General features: G+C 43.3%; 1 protein-coding gene across 12 annotated transcripts in view; it reads left to right on the top strand.

Moving 5' to 3' along the window:
• Nucleotides 1-19,285, top strand: part of LOC123994593 (DENN domain-containing protein 5B-like) — a 118,661-nt gene that overhangs the window by 17,868 nt on the left and 81,508 nt on the right. For 5 of the 12 annotated variants that reach the window (XM_046297385.1, XM_046297384.1, XM_046297380.1 and 2 more), the window contains exon 1: nt 10,279-10,654. In XM_046297385.1, the coding sequence (XP_046153341.1) occupies nt 10,546-10,654 (109 nt within the window). In that variant the 5' untranslated portion in view covers nt 10,279-10,545. Of the gene's footprint in view, nt 1-1,679; nt 2,393-10,249; nt 10,655-19,285 lie in introns of those variants that run through there. The other 7 variants (XM_046297376.1, XM_046297377.1, XM_046297375.1 and 4 more) reach the window with 6 other exon arrangements.

The following is a 19,285-nucleotide window of genomic DNA, read 5'->3' as shown; positions in this document are numbered from 1 at the left end:
AATGATACAACCCCCCCCAAAAATCTATTTTAATTCCAGGTTGTAATGCAACAAAATGGGAACAAAGCCAAGGGGGGGAATACTTTCGCAAGCCACTGTACCTGGCAGCTTAATTAAATACCCGCAAAACACCACTCTCAATGTCAACAGTGAAGAGGCGACTCCGGGATGCTGGCCTTCTAGACAGAGTTGCAAAGAAAACGCCATATCTCAGAATGGCCAATAAAAATAAATGATTAAGATGGGCAAAAGAACACAGACACTGGACAGATGAATTCTGACTAGAAGATCAGCATCCCAGAGTTGCCTGTTCACTGTTGATGTTGAGACTGGTGTTTTGCGGGTACTATTTAATGAAGCTGCCAGTGAGGCATCTGTTTCTCAAACTAGACACTCTAATGTACTTGTCCTCTTGCTCAGTTGTGCACCAGGGCCTCTCACTCCTTTATATTCTGGTTAGAGCCAGTTTGCGCTGTTCTGTGAAGGGAGTAGCACACAGCGGCGTACGAGATCTTCAGTTTCTTGGCAATTTCGTTGCATGGAATAGCCTTCATTTCTCAGAACAAGAATAGACTGACAAATTTCGAACCCACAAATGCTGATGCTCCAGATACTCAACAAGTTTAAAGACGGACCATTTTATTGCTTCTTTAATCAGAACAACAGTTTTCAGCTGTGCTAACATAATTGCAAAAGGGTTTTCTAATGATCAATTAGCCTTTTTAAAATGACAATCTTGGATTAGCTAACACAACGTGCCTTTGGAACACAGGAGTGATGGTTGCTGATAATGGGCCTCTACGCCTATGTAGATATTCCATAAGAATAATCAGCTACAATTAATTTACAACATTAACAATGTCTATACTGTATTTCTTATCAATTTGATGTTATTTTAATGGAGAAAGAAAGTGTGCTTTTCTTTCAAAAACAAGGACATTTCTAAGTGACCCCAAATGTTAGAACGTGTGTGTGTGTGTGTGTGTGTGTGTGTGTGTGTGTGTGTGTGTGTGTGTGTGTGTGTGTGTGTGTGTGTGTGTGTGTGTGTGTGTGTGTGTGTGTGTGTGTGTGTGTGTGTGTGTGTGTGTGTGTGTTCACATGTTTTTGAGTATCTTGAATGGGATATGCAAAATGGGTTTACATTGAACACCTCTGACTCCTAAAAGTGTTGGCCTTCAGGTCCAAAAATACACTTTCTGACCACTTGCATGTATGGAAAGTTTTGTTCAAATCAAGAGGGGTGCAGTCAAAAAGTGATTGCAATCAAATGGAACAACCCATAAAGTAAAGAGAAAGCTCGGGGAAAAAGTTGATGTACTTGTTCAACAGGTTGATTTTTGAACACCAGAAGCGATCAGGACGCGCAGGTTGAAATATCAAACAAACTCTGATTAGATTAATTTGTGGACAGGTCAAAAAGCATTAAAAACATTTATGGCAATTTAGATAGCTAGCTTGCTGTTGCTAGCTAATTTGTCCTGGTTCAGTGGGGCAAAAACTATTTTAGTCAGCCACCAATTGTGCAAGTTTTCCCATAAAAATATGAACAGAGTGATCTTGTGTACATTCAAAAGACCTTTGAACTGAAAAGTCACCTTACTGGTCCTTCATCTGCACTTGGAAAGCCAGTAGCTGGGGGTCGGCTATTTCTCACCTGCTTGCTTATGCTTGCCTCTTAGGTTCCTCTCGGAATTCAAGTCCCCTTCACGGTCACCATCCAGCTTCCTCTCAGAATGCAAGTCCCCTTCACGGTAACCATCCTACTGACTCTCTGCATGCAAGTCCTTGTCACGGTCATCATTCAGGTTCCTCTCAGATTGTAAGCCCCCCTCGTGGTCACCATTCATCCTCCAGCCAGGGGAAAATAATTGAGGCAACGGCTAGGCACCATGGCTTTCCGGTGGACGAATGGAACGAGCGGTGGTCAGAAGACAGACGTGATTCGTAAGCCAATCAGCCGGCCATGACAGGATACACCAGGCAGTACAATAGTTTAGGCAACCTGCAAAGACAATGACATCGTGCCTATGCTGTTTAAAAAAAACTTGAAACACTACAGACAGTGCCTAAGTTTAGGCTACATTATGCAGTTTACTTTTCTACGTGTTTTTAAGTTAATAAATGTCTTATTTCTCTCCCTATAATAAGGTCGGTTATCTGCGGTTGAAACAGTCAGAAGTGTGTATTATATACTATGTACATTGTTACTCTTGACACCTAACATGCTGACCAAACCGCCCGCTTGCGTGGGTACGCCATCGCGTGCAGGTTGATTTTGTTCACCCACACCAGAAGCGATCAGGACGCGCAGGTTGAAATATCAAAACAAACTCTGATTAGATTAATTTGTGGACAGGTCAAAAAGCATTAAACATTTATGGCAATTTAGATAGCTAGCTTGCTGTTGCTAGCTAATTTGTCCTGGTTCAGTGGGGCAAAAAAGTATTTAGTCAGCCACCAATTGTGCAAGTTTTCCCACTTAAAAATATGAGAGAGGCCTGTAATGTTCATCATAGGTACACTTCAACTATGACAGACAAAATGAGAAGAAAAATCCAGGAAATCACATTGTAGGATTTGTAATGAATTTATTTGAAAATTATGGTGGAAAATAAGTCACCTACAAACAAGCAAGATTTCTGGCTCTCACAGACCTGTAACTTCTTCTTTAAGAGGCTCTGTCCTCCACTCGTTACCTGTATTAATGGCACCCGTTTGAACTTGTTATCAGTATAAAATACACCTGTCCACAACCTCAAACAGTCACACTCCAAACTCCACTATGGCCAAGACCAAAGAGCTGTCAAAGGACACCAAAAAAAAATTGTAGACCTGCACCAGGCTGGGAAGACTGAATCTGCAATAGGTAAGCAGCTTGGTTTGAAGAAATCAACTGTGGGAACAATTATTAGAAAATGGAAGACATAGAAGACCACTGATAATCTCCCTTGATCTGGGGCTCCACGCAAGATCTCACCCCGTGGGGTCAAAATGATCACAAAAACGGTGAGCAAAAATCCCAGAACCACACGGGGGGACCTAGTGAATGACCTGCAGAGAGCTGGGACCAAAGTAACAAATCCTACCATCAGTAACAGACTACGCCGCCAGGGACTTAAATCCTGCAGTGCCAGACGTGTCCCCCTGCTTAAGCCAGTACATGTCCAGGCCCGTCTGAAGTTTTCTAGAGAGCATTTGGATGATCCAGAAGAAGATTAGGAGAAGGTCATATGGTCAGATGAAACCAAAATATAACTTTTTGGTAAAAACTCAACTCGTCGTGTTTGGAGGACAAAGAATGCTGAGTTGCATCCAAAGAACACCATACCTACTGTGAAGCATGGGGGTGGAAACATCATGCTTTGGGGCTGTTTTTCTGCAAAGGGACCAGGATGAATGATCCCTTTAAAGAATGGGTGTCAAACTCTGGGTGTCGAACTCAACATGGGTGTCAAACTCTCAAATATTTGGCCCGCGAGACAATACCAAATTACTACTAGAGCTGGCCCGCCGGTATTATACAGCGCATTCACCACTAATACTACGAATCCCATAATGCTCTGCTGTTTTCGCGCGCCAATCAGGACAGGACCCAGAAACGCTCTCTCCTCTGTGACAGTAGTCATAGCAACATAGATGCTACAAATGTCAGCGAGCTAACCCTTCCCAAAAATGGCGAAAAGAAAGGCAGAAAACAGGAGCTTTTTGGACAAGTGGGAGGCAGAATATCTGTTTACATATGTAAAAGACAAACCTGTTTGTCTTGTTTGTGGAGTCAACGTGGCTGTAAGTAAGGAGTACAACATTAGACGACACTATGAAACGAAACGAAACGAAACACCATGACAAATACAAGGACCTGGACATGACTCAAAGGAGCCAGAAAGTAGAGGAGATGAAAAGAAGTTTGGTTTCACAACAGAATATGTTTAAAAAAGCCACATCACAAAGCGAGGCTGCTGTAAAGGCTAGTTATATAGTGGCAGCAGAGATCGCAAAATCAGCCCGGCCCTTTAATGAGGGAGAGTTCATGAAAAAGTGCATGATGAAGGTTTGTGACCTCGTATGCCCAGAGAAAAAACAAGCATTTTCAAACGTGAGCCTGAGCAGGAACACAGTAGCTGATCGCACATGTGATCTTGCCACCAATCTGTATGACCAGCTGATGGAAAAGGGTAAAGATTTTGTTGCGTTCTCCCTCGCTGTGGATGAGAGCTGCGACGCATCTGATACTGCTCAGCTGTCAGTCTTCATCCGTGGAGTGGACTCAAATCTGTGTGTTACGGAGGAGCTATTAGGATTCAAATCAATGCATGGCACAACCACAGGAAAGGAAATCTTTGAGGAGGTTTCCAAATGTGTAACTGAAATAAAGCTGCCATGGGATAAACTCGTTGGAATAACGACAGATGGTGCGCCAGCGATGTGCGGTAAAAAGAGTGGACTGGTGGGCATGGTTCGGGAGAAGATGCGGGAAGAGAACTGTGCAGGTGAGCTAACTGTTTACCACTGCATCATACATCAGGAAGCACTGTGTGCCAAGGCCCTAAAGATGGAACATGTTATGACCACAGTAACACAGGTAGTTAACTTTATAAGAGCCAAAGGTCTAAATCACCGCCAGTTTAAATCTTTTCTGGAGGAGTGTGGTTCGGAATACGCAGACGTGCCGTAACTCAGTGTTCTCGCCGCTGAGTTTAGCCGGCGATTTGCCGACTTCGATGCCCAGAAATGCAAGTTTGAACTGCTTAGTAATCCCTTCGCAGTTGATGTGGAAAATGCACCAACCAACATCCAAATGGAGCTGATTGAACTCCAGTGCAACGACACGCTGAAGTCAAAGTATGATGCTGTGGGCGCCGCACAGTTTCCACGGTTCATCCCTGACACAATGCCTCAGCTCCGCACCCAAGCTGCTCAGATGCTCTCCATGTTCGGCAGCACTTATCTATGCGAGCAACTTTTCTCCTCGATGAAGATGACCAAAACAACTCACAGGAGACGTCTGACTGATGAACATCTTCGCTCGATACTGAGGATTTCTTCAGCTCAAAGCTTGAGCCATGACATTGATGAACTAGCATCCAAGAAGAGATGCCAGGTATCTGGCTTGGGCACATGAGATTAGACCAGTGTGCAATAATTAACGTTTTCTTTATGCACTTTTTCTTGCTACAAGGCATGGGCTTGAATGGTTGATTGATTTATTATCATTTTATTTGTAAAATTATTAGCCAGTGGAAAAAGTTTATTTTGGTATTTAAATCAGAAGGCTGCAAATAGAAAAGAGGCATACAATTTTTATTTAAATTTTATTTATTTAATAAATGAATGCCATTGATGTGTTTTTTCATTTGAAATTCGATTTTGCATGTCTCCACTATTAAATGATATATTGTATGGTAATAAGCGATGCTTGTTCCATATTCAATGTTAAAGCAAAACTTGTTTGGGTCCATATTAAAAGGTTAATTTGTTCAATGTTGGCCCGTGACTTTGTTCAGGTTTTACATTTTGGCCCACTAGGTATTTGAGTTTGACACCCCTGCTTTAAAGGAAATAATGAATGGGGCCATGTGCCGTGAGATTTTGAGTGAAAATCTCCTTCCATCAGCACGGGCATTGAAGATGAAACGTGGCTGGGTCTTTCAGCATGACAATGATCCCAAACACACCGCCCGGGCAATGAAGGAGTGGCTTCGTAAGAAGCATTTCAAGGTCCTGGAGTGGCCTAGCCAGTCTCAAGATCTCAACCCCATAGAAAATCTTTGGAGGGAGTTGAAAGTCCGTGTTGCCCAGCAATAGCCCCAAAACATCACTGCTTTAGAGGAGATCTGCATGGAGGAATGGGCCAAAATACCAGCAACAGTGTGTGAAAACCTTGTGAAGACTTACAGAAAACGTTTTGACCTCTGTTATATACCCTTTGTTGGCAATGACAAAGAATTGAGATAAACTTTTGTTATTGACCAAATACTTATTTTCCACCATAATTTTCAAATAAATTCATTAAAAATCCTACAATGTGATTTTCTGGATTTTTTTTTCTCATTTTGTCTGTCATAGTTGAAGTGTACCTATGATGAAAATGACAGGCCTCTCTCATATTTTTAAGTGGGAGAACTTGCACAATTGGTGGCTGACTAAATACTTTTTTGCCCCACTGTATATAAACATTGGGTTGTTACTTTACCTGAAATGCACAAGGTCCTCTACTCTGACAATTAATCCACAGATAAAATGGTAAACCGAATGAGTTTCTCATCTCTCCTCCTTCCTTCAGGCTTCTTTTTCTGCTTTGGACTTTATATGGCGGTTGGCAACCAACATTACAGCATTACTACAACCGACCAGAGTGTGGATATAAGTTCATCTTTCAATCCCCCAGGTCGGTATATGCTCCTAAAAACCAATGAGGAGATGGGAGAGGCCGGACTTGCAGCACGTTGAGTGTCGCAAATAGAAACCATTTCTATTCTAGCTCCTGGCCGCGCAGGCGCTCGCTGACGCACAATGATTGATTAACATGTATGTTTACATTTATTTTGCAACGCTCGGGCATGCGACAAAAGCGGTGTGGTCAGCATGTAAGGGTGATTGGCGATTGGTTATCCGTATTCCTACAGTATTGTTTGCCTGCATTGTTAGGGCATCATCATAATGATGGTATTGGAAATTGTATTTTGTTTGTTTACAGTATTTTTTGACTCTACCTATTGCAGCCAGAACCAAAGCTAAAGGGGAGAAACCAGACGAGTTTCTGTTGTCCCATATACACAAAACATGTCAATTGTAACAGGTGTTTTTTAACACTGGTGATAAATGTATCATATATGTCTGACATCAAATGATATTTGAAAGCTGTTGTCATTTGTTTAATGTGGTTCCTTGCACTGGGTTTATAGTTATCTGTGGCTATAGATGATTTTTGAAGTTCAATTCAACTGATGCTGCTGATGTTTCGGGTTTTGAGGAATGTGTGTAGTTTACAGGTCACTGGTTTCATACTACATCTTAAAGTTGTCAATCCCATGTTTTGTTTTTAATATTTGTCCGTTTTGATGCTGTATTGTTTTATATATACTCCTCTGATGTTTACTGTATTGTTATGGCTCTGAACTAATATAAATATAGAAAATAAGTTGTTGTTACCTATCCTCTCAGGCTACCCAGCATCCAATGAAGGTAATTGTAGTATTATTTACCTTCACCACCAGTCAGACCACATTTGAGACACACACAGTTACACCACCAGAGGGAAGCGAAGGACAATGTTCCTTTCATTTCAGTCACTCACTTGTGCAAGGCTTCTTTCTCGGGTTCTCCTATGTGTTGAGACTTGAAAGACTCACATAGGTGAATGGATCAGAACAGATAACAGAGGGGAATCTTCAGTCATATTTTCTGTTTCTACACAACACTTATTGTATATTTATTGGAGAAAGCCAAACAGAAACTGCTGCCTACAAGGACAAGAGTGGTGGAGGCCTGTTGAGAATGTACACTACGGGTCAAAAGTTTTAGAAAACCAAATGATTCAAGAGTTTTTCTTTATTTTTTACTATTTTCTACATTGTAGAATAATAGTGAATACATCAAAACTATGAAATAACACATGGAATCAAGTGGTAACCAAAAAAAGTGTTAAACAAATCAAAATATTTTTTGAAATAGTCACCCTTTGCCTTGATGACAGCTTTGTACACTCTTGGCATTCTCTCAACCAGCTTCATGATGTAGTCACACTTTTTTGGTTACGACACGATTCCATGTGTTATTTCATAGTTTTGATGTCTTCACTATTATTCCAGTGTACAAAATAGTAAAAATAAAGAAAAACCCTTGAATGAGTAGTTGTTATAAAACGTTTGACTGGTAGTGTATAGTTAAGCAATAAGGCATGGGATATGGTCCAAGTTCTGTCGTACGTAAGAACAGCCCTTAGTCATGGTATATTGGCCATATAGCACAAATCCCCGAGATACCTTATTGCTATTATAAATTGGTTACTGATGTAATTGGGCTCCCGAGTGGCTCAGTGGTCTAAGGCACTGCATCATAGCGCTAGAGGTGTCACTACAGACTATAGTTCGATTCCAGGCTGTATCTCAACCGGCAGTGATTTGGAGTCCCATAGGGTGGTGCACAATTGCCGTCATTGTAAACCGACTTGCCTAGTTAAATAAAGGTTTTTAAAAATAATAATTTGAGCAGTAAAAATATATGTTTTGTCATACTGGTGATATATGATCTGATATTTCACGGCTGTTAGCCAAACCACCCAGTTTATAATACAAGATGTATCTCTTCAGGAGTTGAAAATTCCTAACCTTACATACAGTACCTAGCCTGTTATTTCCCTGATATTCCTATCCCATGTAACAGACACAATGGACTTCCTCAGGTTAATGACTGGTGAGGTGAGGAGAATGAACATGAGAGTTTTAGCACTGTGCTGGGAAGGGCCTTTTCCCCCACAGCCCAGCGCCTCTCATCTGACACCTGCTGAGATCAAAACACACACAGCTCATTTACAGCCATTCAGAAGACAGTGGGATATTATGACCCCTTGTGAGAACCTATCTTCCTGTCACATAGTCTGAGGAATAAGAGGGGAGAACAGGGAGGAGGATAGAGGAGAAAAGCTATTATTACATTGGCTAACTCCATAATTCTCTGTCATGGATTGTGTGAACACTGGCTGGATTTAACCCTCCGATACCCCAGGCAAGGTCAGCCATGTACAGAATCCTGTAGCCTGGCTCTTCCCAACCTGGGGTAGCAATGCCGTCCGGGGTATGCCTAAAACAAATGTGAGTCACATTTTCAAACAGTCCATTTAGACTTTTCAACAGGGCTATACATTTGGGTGATGTTTTTTTCTTGCCTGAGTAGCCTCGTTTCACTACCAAAAATAAGATTAAACCATCTAGTGTTCAGCGAAATAACCATTTTCAGCATTATGCAATGATATGCGCGGCGACCATGTAAAGCTTTTACAACATACAGAATAAGTGCGCTGGTTATCAAGGGGGGAAGTATTGACACGTTTTTTTTTTAATTGAGAGATGAGCTTAAAGTTGTCTTTACTGACCATACTGTTCACCTATCTGACCGCTTGCACGATGACGAGTTTCTCACACGACTGGCTTATCTGGGCGATGTTTTTTCTCGCCTGAATGATCTGAATCTAGGATTACAGGGACTCCCCACAACTATATTCAATGTGCGGGACAAAATTGACGCTATGGTTAAATTGGCGTTCTTCTCTGTCTGTATTAACAAGGACAACACACAGGTATTTCCATCATTGTATGATTTTTTGCAAACGAACTCAAGTTTACGGACAATGTCAAATGTGATATAGCGAAGCACCTGAGTGAGCAGGGTGCGCAATTACGCAGGTACTTTCCCGGAACGGACGACACAAACAACTGGATTTGTTATCCCTTTCATGCCCTGCCTCCAGTCCACTTACCGATATCTGAACAAGAGAGCCTCATCGAAATTGCAACAAGCGGTTCTGTGAAAATGTAATTTAATCAGAAGCCACTGCTACATTTCTGGATAGTGCTGCGCTCAGAAGACACTGATGCCCTATGCAACCACGTACCAATGTGAAGGTGGATTCTCGGCCCTCACTGGCATGAAAACTAAATACAGGCACAGACAGTGTGTGGAAAATGATTTAAGATACACTCTCCAATACAACCCATCATTGTAGTTTATGTGCATCCTTTCAAGCACACCGTTCTCATTAACATGTGGTGAGTTATTCACAATTTTGGATGAACAAATAAGGTTTTATATGTAAAATGGCTAAATAAAGGACATTGATTGGACAATGATTGATTATTTTTATTATTTGTGCCCTGGTCCTATAAGAGCTCTTTGTCACTTCCCATGAGCCGGGTTGTGACAAAAACTCACACTCATTCTTATGTTTAATGACTATATTGTATAGTGTATGTTAGGCCCATCTCATAAGATAATGTCCATATAACGTTTTTTTTTATTAACAATCAATTCAGAGAAAATTAAACATAGGCTTTAGCATGCAATATATTTATTAATATGTAGACCACATACAGTGCACATTTTGCACCTAATTGACCTAATATATGCATCAGATTTGATTTAAATGTCCCGCCCTGCGACGCGTCCGCCCTCGCGAGGCAGTAAAGCAAGCGCACACGCACACGCACACGCACACGCACACGCACACGCACACGCACACGCACACGCACACGCACACGCACACGCACACGCACACGCACACAGACACAGCTAGCGTTTCCAACTCCGTTCGGTCAGTATTGTCCAAGAGTGCGACCAAGAGCTGACAACCAGCAAGTATTCCCTTCGATATTTCAGTCAATGTAAATATATATTTGATGAACAGAAAACGAATTTAATCGCGCGTCGGAACTATCATTCTGCCATTTACATAGACTAAAGAATAGTTTAAAAACCCGTTTTATTCTCGCTATGTAGATGTCTCGGTTGGAGTACTAGGAACGGGAGCACGCTGATCTGTGAATCAAGATGAGTGGGACCAACGCGGCTTCTGGAGCGGCGCCTTGCCGTTTTGCTCACTACTTTGTGATATGCGGAATAGACACCGAAACTGGGCTGGAACCGGACGAATTAGCCGGTAAGATGACTTTATTTATATTTTTATGAACCTTTTCCCTATGAGGTAACTATGCAAAACAACGATTTTTTTTTCTAAAAACGATCTATCTGATTTTAAACTAATACACTTGAATCTTAGTGACACTGTCAATGCATATCATTTATTTGGAACATATTTTACAGTCTGAAGGTAATACATTATGTGCTGTATTTAAAGACAACAACATAAGGACAATGGCTAGAGTTGCAGGCTGATATCACCTTGTTTACATTATTGTAGTCTCCGGTGAACTGGGTTAAAGGTATTTGAAAGGTATTGGGGACATTTCTTCACACGTTTGTCAGACCTGTCCAGGCTGTTTTTTGTGGACTAAAGAGAGCGCAAGAAAGCAATGGCTATAATGTCATTATTTCAATGATAAAACTCCAACACTTCTTATGATGCTGGTGTTTCAGTGAAGCACAGTGAAGGATGCAAAAGTGGAGGCTTTTAGGATGTTTTTTTTTGTTTGTTTACAAAGGCTGCTACTGAGGATAATCATCGTTATTTTACTAATAAAATAGTTCCAACCCCATGTACCCTTCCTCAGTTTCGAAGAACTGAGATTATATCTCTGCACATCTTTTAGGTTCAATCAGCGTTGGACTCCGGTCCTCTCTCTGTTTGTGTTTGGCGAGGCTGTGAGTTTGTTCAGTGCGATAGCAAGCTCTAAGTACTCTGTGTTAACCATGCAGGTCCAGTATTGATTTCAGGGTCACCCCTCCCGGTTTGCATCAGTGACTGAACAAAGTGCACAGCCCGCTAAGAACAAAAGCAGAGGCCCCCCATCGATCGCCAGCCTCCACTTGGCTACGTCCAGGGGCCAACTGAGCTGCGTTCAGAGTCACTGGAACACTGCCAAAGAGCAGTATTCTGGTGTTGCTGCATGTTTTTAATTAGTTTGCATCCTGTTCAAATTGAATTACCTGGCAGATTCAGACTCGTCTTCTCCTGTTGTGTTCAAATATTTCCTCTCTGACATAGTCCTTCTATAGAAAGGGAGCTTTCTTTGACATTGAGTGTTTTGCACGTGGTTCTGTTGGAGAAGTAGACCATGTTCCTGTATGGTCTCGTCATGCTGTTGTTACAGATGATATCACGTCTCCATGGCTGAGTCTCTATATAACTAGAAGTTCAGAATTACTTAACGGTCTGAGCGTCTCCATGGCTGAGTCTCTATATAACTAGAAGTTCAGAATTACTTAACGGTCTGAGCGTCTTCATGGAACAGCTTTACCTGAAGTGAGTGAGCTGTGATTGCTTGTGATGTGAATCCTTTGTCCTTCAGGAAACTCATCTAGTACTTTCCAAGCACAAGACTCTAGAATGGGAGGATTCAGGATTCCTTTAGTTGCGTGTTTAATCAGACACATTTAGCCTCTCTATGGGGGGGGCAGGATTTTGGGACATTCCGAGTGCTGATCGGGGTGTTATTTTGGGGCTAATATTTAGATTCTGTGAGGATTAATTTGCGCCAGGGTGAGGAGGCACAGGCAGTTCAACGGTGCTCAGGTTATGACACTGTGGGATGTTCCTGTCTGTGTTCCCGTCTCGTCTCTACAAATGTGTGTGTGTTGTCTCTGTGACAATTCATGTTGCTGTTTCTCTTTATTTGCTTGTGGTTAAGTCTGCACCGGAGCCATTTGTTGCCAGTGTGTTGATCTCAGGCTGTGGCGCGTCGTTGATCCTCAGATGTGACACTGCTGAGCATCCACCACACTGAGCCCATATGCCTCCCTGTCTGCTGCCCTCGCACTGATCACCCCAACCCTCTGATCATCTGCCTGTGTGTCTGTGTTGAACTGGGGCACAAGTTAACAGTCGGAGGAGTTGAGCCATCGGCTGTTAGGAAAGGAGAGGAAAGGACAGGCTGAGAGAAAGAGATGGCGTGTTGGAGTGATTTGTGAGAAGAGTGGCCAGAGTGGAATGTCTGTTGATTTAGATCATTCAGAGACTGTATCTCTGGTGTGATGATTAACCAAGCTTTGTGGGACTGAGTTTAAGTTTCTTTAGGGGATTTGATCAATCTGTCTCCAGACATGATTAGATAGTTGAGACGGCACCACCTGTCAAAATCCTAACTCTACTGTTCTTAATCCTACAGAATACTACTCAGCAAAGTCTCTCAGAAAGAACTATACCTATACTTGGGCATTATGTTACACTATGTCAATGGGTCTGTCTGATTTGTGTGTGTGTTTTTGGTAGTCTGCTGCAACATTTTCTCCATTGATCTTTGAGTGCTCTATTGTGGGCTGCTGTGGAGGTCCGTTAAACGTAGCGTTGTTTATCCACAGGCGCGGTGGGAAAGTTCTAGTAGAATCCATTACAGGACCATTTGTAGACCGTTATCTCCTCCCCCTCTCACTCAGCATCCCATCCCCAGGGCTTTGTCATCTGCCCCAGTGAGCAACTGAACATCCAAACTGACATTCATTTACAATTCAGATCAAGCTGCCCTTCGCCCACTGCTCTCCTCCCCCACGACACTCTTCAGATGGCCGTGATGGATATCATTGATATCAACATGTCGCCACTCGCTGTGAGCTTCTTCTTTATTAGCTATCGCTATAGCAGCCCAAGCCTGGCTTGTATCCTGTTTTACAGTGGCTGGTTTGGTCTGGGCTGGTTTCAGTCTGATCCACGTTAGGCTCAGGCTTGGCCTTGCTTATTTTGAGCTGTTAATGTGGCTCCGACTCCCCTCCTTCCATCCCCCTCCCAGTCCCTTTGTGTGGCAGTAGGCCTGTTTCCCCAGGCCCATTGTTCTAGGCGCCAGGGCCAGACTTCCTGTGGATTTGACCGGCCTTCCAACCTGCATGTGTGGCTGCTGGGGAGGTCACTGTCCCAGTGGATGCCGTCTATCTCCCTATTTGTTCATTCAGTGAGCATGGTAGTACCACACTTTTTGTTGGCTTCGACCTCAATGTTTGTCCTCCAGAGATGAAACATTTCCAAAGTAGAGGAGAGTTGAAGTGTGTGTCACTCCTATTAAAGGGATAGTTCGGGATTTTGGCAATGAAGCCAAAAGCTACTATCCCAGAGTCAGATGAACTCATGGATACCATTTTTATGTCTCTGTATCCAATATGAAGGAAGTGAATAGGTAGCATTGGCTCGCGAAACTAACTAGCTGTAGCGTAACGACTGGAAGTCTATGGGAACAGCTAGCATGCTACACGTTCATCTGACTCTTGGGAGGTAGATAAAAGGCTTCATTGCCTAAATCCTTTTCGTATCACTTTAATGGTGGCACTATAATAGAAGTCTTACTCAATGACTGTATCAGAGTCTTGAAGTGGTTTATATATATATATCCTGGCTGGTGACTAGAGCGACAGAAATGGTTCCACTCTAACAGAGGCCCGCCACCAATGTGTTGTTCGTTCCCTGTATTCTAGGACCAGCTGCTGTGTGTGTGTGTGTGTGTGTGTGTGTGTGTGTGTGTGTGTGTGTGTGTGTGTGTGTGTGTGTGTGTGTGTGTGTGTGTGTGTGTGTGTGTGTGTGTGTGTGTGTGTGTGTGTGTAGCTGAAAAGTGAGAAAGGGTGTGTGCTATTCTTGGAGTTGAGGTTGGCACACCAGCTGTACAGGGAAAGTTATTAGGTCAGTGTTCCATCCTCGTGAGCCTCACCTCACACCCCTCACTCTAACCCCCCCACTGATGGGAAAGGCATGCACGAAGCATCCATAAATATGAAATGAAGTAGTCTTGCTGACAAACACACTTAAGATGCAGCCTGTACCAGTGAACAACAGATGTTCAGCTTTCAGTACGCAATCCTGCAATGATGCTATGTACTTCATCAGGTCTCCCTCTTTCACACCAGTCTTTTATTCTAACCGGCACATTTGATACTGGCGGATTAAGGTTGGGTTAGTGAAATTGTGTGAGTAATTCCACCCCATCCATAAACTGTATTGGCTAATACATGCGCACATTTTCTAGTGTCTGTCTCTAGAACTCTATACGTGTCCCTGGAGTGCAAGAGTACGTGTAGGCTACAAGTGTACTAGTGTTTCTGTTGATTTTATTTTTTATTTTACCTTTATTTAACCAGGCAAGTCAATTAAGAACACATTCTTATTTTCAATGACGGCCTAGGAACAGTGGGTTAACTGCCTGTTCAGGGGCAGAACGACAGATTTGTACCTTGTCAGCTCGGGGGTTTGAACTCGCAACCTTCCGGTTACTAGTCCAACGCTCTAACCACTAGGCTACACTGCCGCCGTGATATGACCTACACGTTGATAACGGAATGCAGGCCTGTAGGGACTAGCTAAACTGGGCTGAGGTGGGACAGGGAGTGTCAACAAGCTCAATGAAGGAGCCTCACAAAGGCATTTGAAGGGCTTTACTGCTGTCCTTGGCCATCTGTCCTCCAGGGGCCAGTCTGGAAGTCAGAACAATGCAGTCCTTGGCTAATGCTAATACAACACTGAAATATGCTAATGATGACACAGGCCAGCGCTGATGCACGCCCTTGTTGGCATATGCCAATGACCACGTAGGAATCTGTTAATTAACATAAACCATAGGCTAACACTGATGCCAGTTCATATTAATAGGTACACATTGTGGCTAACACCTTCAGTTCTCTGGTAACGTGACCAATGAGGTTTCTCTAGACAAAAGCTAAATCTCTCTCTCTCTCTCTCTCTCTCTGTCTCTCTGTCTCTCTGTCTCTCTGTCTCTCTGTCTCTCTGTCTCTCTGTCTCTCTCTCTGTCTCTCTGTCTCTCTGTCTCCCACTGTCTCCCACTGTCTCCTGTGTGTAATAGTGTGATCTGTAGTCAGGCCAGTTAGCGAGGCAGTAGGCAGTAGGCAGGGCTATCTATCTGTGGGCTGTTTAAGCCTGTTAGTTTAATCCATTCAGACAGATCCTCCAGGCTACACTGAGCAGTGCTCCATGTTTTAACAATCTCTCTAATCTAACGCAGGCCTCCACACACGCAGGCACACATGCAACCACAGCCTCTGCACTCTGCTTCCCTGAACGTTTGACCCTTTAGACATGAAGGTTACTCAACTCCACTCCCACAGTCACCATGTCTGCTTGTTTGTAGTCTTCACCAAGGAGGTCAGGGGATTTACCTCCTAGTAACTTAGTGATAACATTTATGCCAAAAAGCTGTGAAAATGGCCAGACACTGAAGTTGACGCATACTGGAATTCAATGGGGGGGGGAACGGTTTGTTTGTTAGGTGTAACGTAGGCTACTCTGTCCTTACAGCGTAGTGTAGCAAGAAGCTTGTTAGATCAATGTCCTGGACACTGTCACCACCATTATCCCCATTGATCACTGTCAAGTGTTTTAAGTTAAAGATCAAGATCAGAGGTTAAGAGTTGGAACCGACCCACCTGATCATGATGGATACCCAGCCTCAGGGAGGAGTGGGCGAGAGGTGGGGCTGCTGTTGCTGGGAGCCTGTTGCCACGGTAGCACCATCGGTCCCCCAAACCCCCGTCCAAACACACATATACCTCCGACCAGTCTCAAAACGAGCAGTTGATCACTGAGGGCTGTGCGCCCCATTTCACACACCCCTCCCGGTGACCCTTGACCCGGTCTCCAATATGCTTCCTCTCTCCCTAGGCTTGGCAGCAGCAGATGTGGGAGAATGGGGTGTAGTGGGTGAGGGGGAAAGGAAAGGAAAAGGGATACCTAGTCAATCACAACTGAATGCATTCAACCAAAATGTCTTCCGCTTTTAACCCAACTGGGACAGCGAGTTGTTGTTTTGGTAAGGCCAACCAGGGGCTTAACGTTATTTATACTGGTGGCCTAGGAGCCATGTTTAGATGGGAGTGTTCAGTGTTAGTAGGCTCTTGGAGTAATCACATTTCTGTGGTTATAAGCTTCTAGCAGATTCTCTCACAGCTTTTGTCGATTTGATTGTTCTGAAGCTAAATTTACTCTCTTGTTGCTTTTCTGTCACATTTTCTTCCACCCTCTTTTTCTTCTACAATAGAATGACTCACAGTCCAGAATAGACACTAGGTATACATCTAAATGGTTATAGTGAGGTAATGTGTGCTGTGTCCTTGGTTCTTTTTGAAGTGCCACATTCTGTCTATTATGGACCATGTTTACTGTTTAGTAGAGGTTAGTAGTGTACCAACTAGCTCCGCTGTTTGTATGAACTGGCCTTGATTCATTCTGTGGTAAAAACACCATTTGTTACATCTCTGAAAGTCAAACAACATATGCTTGCGAGGCGCTCAGTATATGGAAATGTCACTATCTGACATTTCACTCTCTCCGTTTCTGTCAGTTATTTATTATGCTGCTATCTATGTGGGAACAGTACTGGCAGAGAAACCTATTGACTAGTGTTTGGTTCTGAGAATCTGAAATGTGCTTATTCATGTCACTGAGGGAGAGAGGGTAATGTATACCGTTTACATTGTCAGGATATGTTATGGTTAGCCATCAGGGATCCTATGGGAGGGATCCTCTGGGAGGAGACGAGACACAGTCTGGTACCAATCAACTTGTCAGCCTTGAGTTGGGGAGGAGTGAGCACTTTGGGGCAGAGGTCAGGTCAGATGAAGTGAGGAAGAACAGATATCACTAAGGTTCTGTTTTGCAACAGAGATGCATTGGCTGTTCAGATGTATAGAAGGAAACTCGGCCAAGGAGGAAGGGTTAAATATCAGTGCTTGTGTGGAAATTATATTGTCTAATGCAGCTGTATTGATCCTCTGGGAAGAATAAACTTGGTTAAGCTTTCATAGGTTCTAATTTCAAGAGTAAAAAAACTAACACTAGGAACAGAATTATCTGCCAAAAAAAGAAGTGAGAGCCACAGGAATGTGCTGAAAATCACTGTAACCAAATACTGTAGCTCTACAGAGCAGAGACTAGTGGAATAACTATACATCATTAAGGTAGCCTCCATAATCCTCATTTGACGTTCAAATGACACTCTTTCCTTGTTGGAAAAAACATAAATGTACTTAAAAATCACTGGCTGTGTTTTTTTTCTCTGAATATGTCCCTTCTGGAGGGGATTGAAGCTGGACTTGAATAGACGCTGTAGAATGCCATTGTTTCTTGTCAATTTCAAGAAGACTTCCTGTGGTTTTCTACAATGAGTCAGTCTGTACACTCTGCTCAACTATGAGAATCCTGATGTATGTTACACACAAGTCAATGTCAGTTAAGCCACAATATATGACAATCGGTGGTATCCTACCCTTGCCTGACTCCTCATTCGTTCTGTTGTCCGCGACAGACTTTAGTCTGAATATGACACATTTAAAGTTGTTTGGGTGACGTGTTTTGTGGTGAAAACAAAGTGGTCAACGATTGGATCGCCTATAACCAATCAAAGTATCAAAGCCAATTATGTACTTCAAATGCACCGCTTCACCCACGTGTGTTCTGGCTCTGGCCCAACCCATTGTTTTCTGGGACCAATCAGACGGCCCGCATTTTTTCGTATTTTAGCGTGGCATAGCGTTTGAACGGCGCAAGGAGTCTGGGTAGCCATGCAAAGCTATCACAACCGTATCACAACCGGCCGTGATCGGAAGTCCCATAGGGCGGCACATAACTGTCCCAGCGTCGTCCGGGTTAGGGGAAAGTTTGGCCGGGGTAGGCCGTCATTGTAAATAAGAATTTGTTCTTAACTGACTTCCCTAGTTAAAGGTAAAATAAAAAATACTATAACATAATGGTTTTCCATTTCCATAGAATGTATTGTTTGTGTCGTCATCATGGTCAGTTGCCAGGTATAGTATAAAGTCTTCCATGAACTCTCTCCCTGACTTCCTCCTATTGGCTGACTTCTCCATCCTAACAATAGCATCTCCAGCAATAGAACCGCAACATATATTTAAGGCTCATTATACAACACAATTTATACAAAACATATGCTGCTTGTCCTGGTAGCCTAGTGGTTAGAGCGTTGGGCCAGTACCTGAAAAGTTGCTGGATCAAATCCCTGAGCTGACAAGATAAAAATCTGTCGTTCTGCCCCTGAGCAAGGCAGTTATCCCGCTGCTCACTGGGCGCCCGCGACGTGGATGTCAATTTTAAGGCAGCCCCCCCGCAATTCTCTGATTCAGAGGGGTTGGGTTAAATGCGGAAGACACTATTCAGTTGTATGCATTCAGTTGTACAACTGACTAGCTATCCCCCTTTCCCCAATATGCAGGTTTCAAGCAATTAATTTCTATTCCTCTAGCCATCCCTTTCTCGCCTCCCCCTCAGTCTCTCATACAAGGGGCAACAAGTGTTGTTGCTGCAGTTGGTGTGTGTACCCTGGAGAACGGATAGTGGTTATACCCAGTGGTGGAATGGTACAGCCAGGGTTCTGCGGTCTGTGTGCTATGTCCTGTTTGTTTGGTCTCTGCCCTGGAGTGGGCTGACCCAGAGAGGGCAGTGTCAGTGTCAGTGTCACTGAAAGACATTTCAAAGAGACCAGGCCTCTGTTGAAATGGCTCACTGGGATTGAGAAAAGGGGCAAGGGATAAAGAGGGGGAGAGATGCAATACAGAGAAATAATGAGAGGGAGAAGGATGGAGATAAATAGATATGTGACCGGGAGAAAGAATGAGAGGGTTACACACAGGAAGGTGGGGACCCAGGGAGACAGGAAAGAGTCATATC

The sequence above is a fragment of the Oncorhynchus gorbuscha genome, linkage group LG14 (assembly GCF_021184085.1).
Source record: "Oncorhynchus gorbuscha isolate QuinsamMale2020 ecotype Even-year linkage group LG14, OgorEven_v1.0, whole genome shotgun sequence".
In the NCBI taxonomy this organism is placed as follows: Eukaryota; Metazoa; Chordata; class Actinopteri; order Salmoniformes; family Salmonidae; genus Oncorhynchus; species Oncorhynchus gorbuscha.
This window is presented reverse-complemented; position numbering and strand designations above follow the sequence as displayed.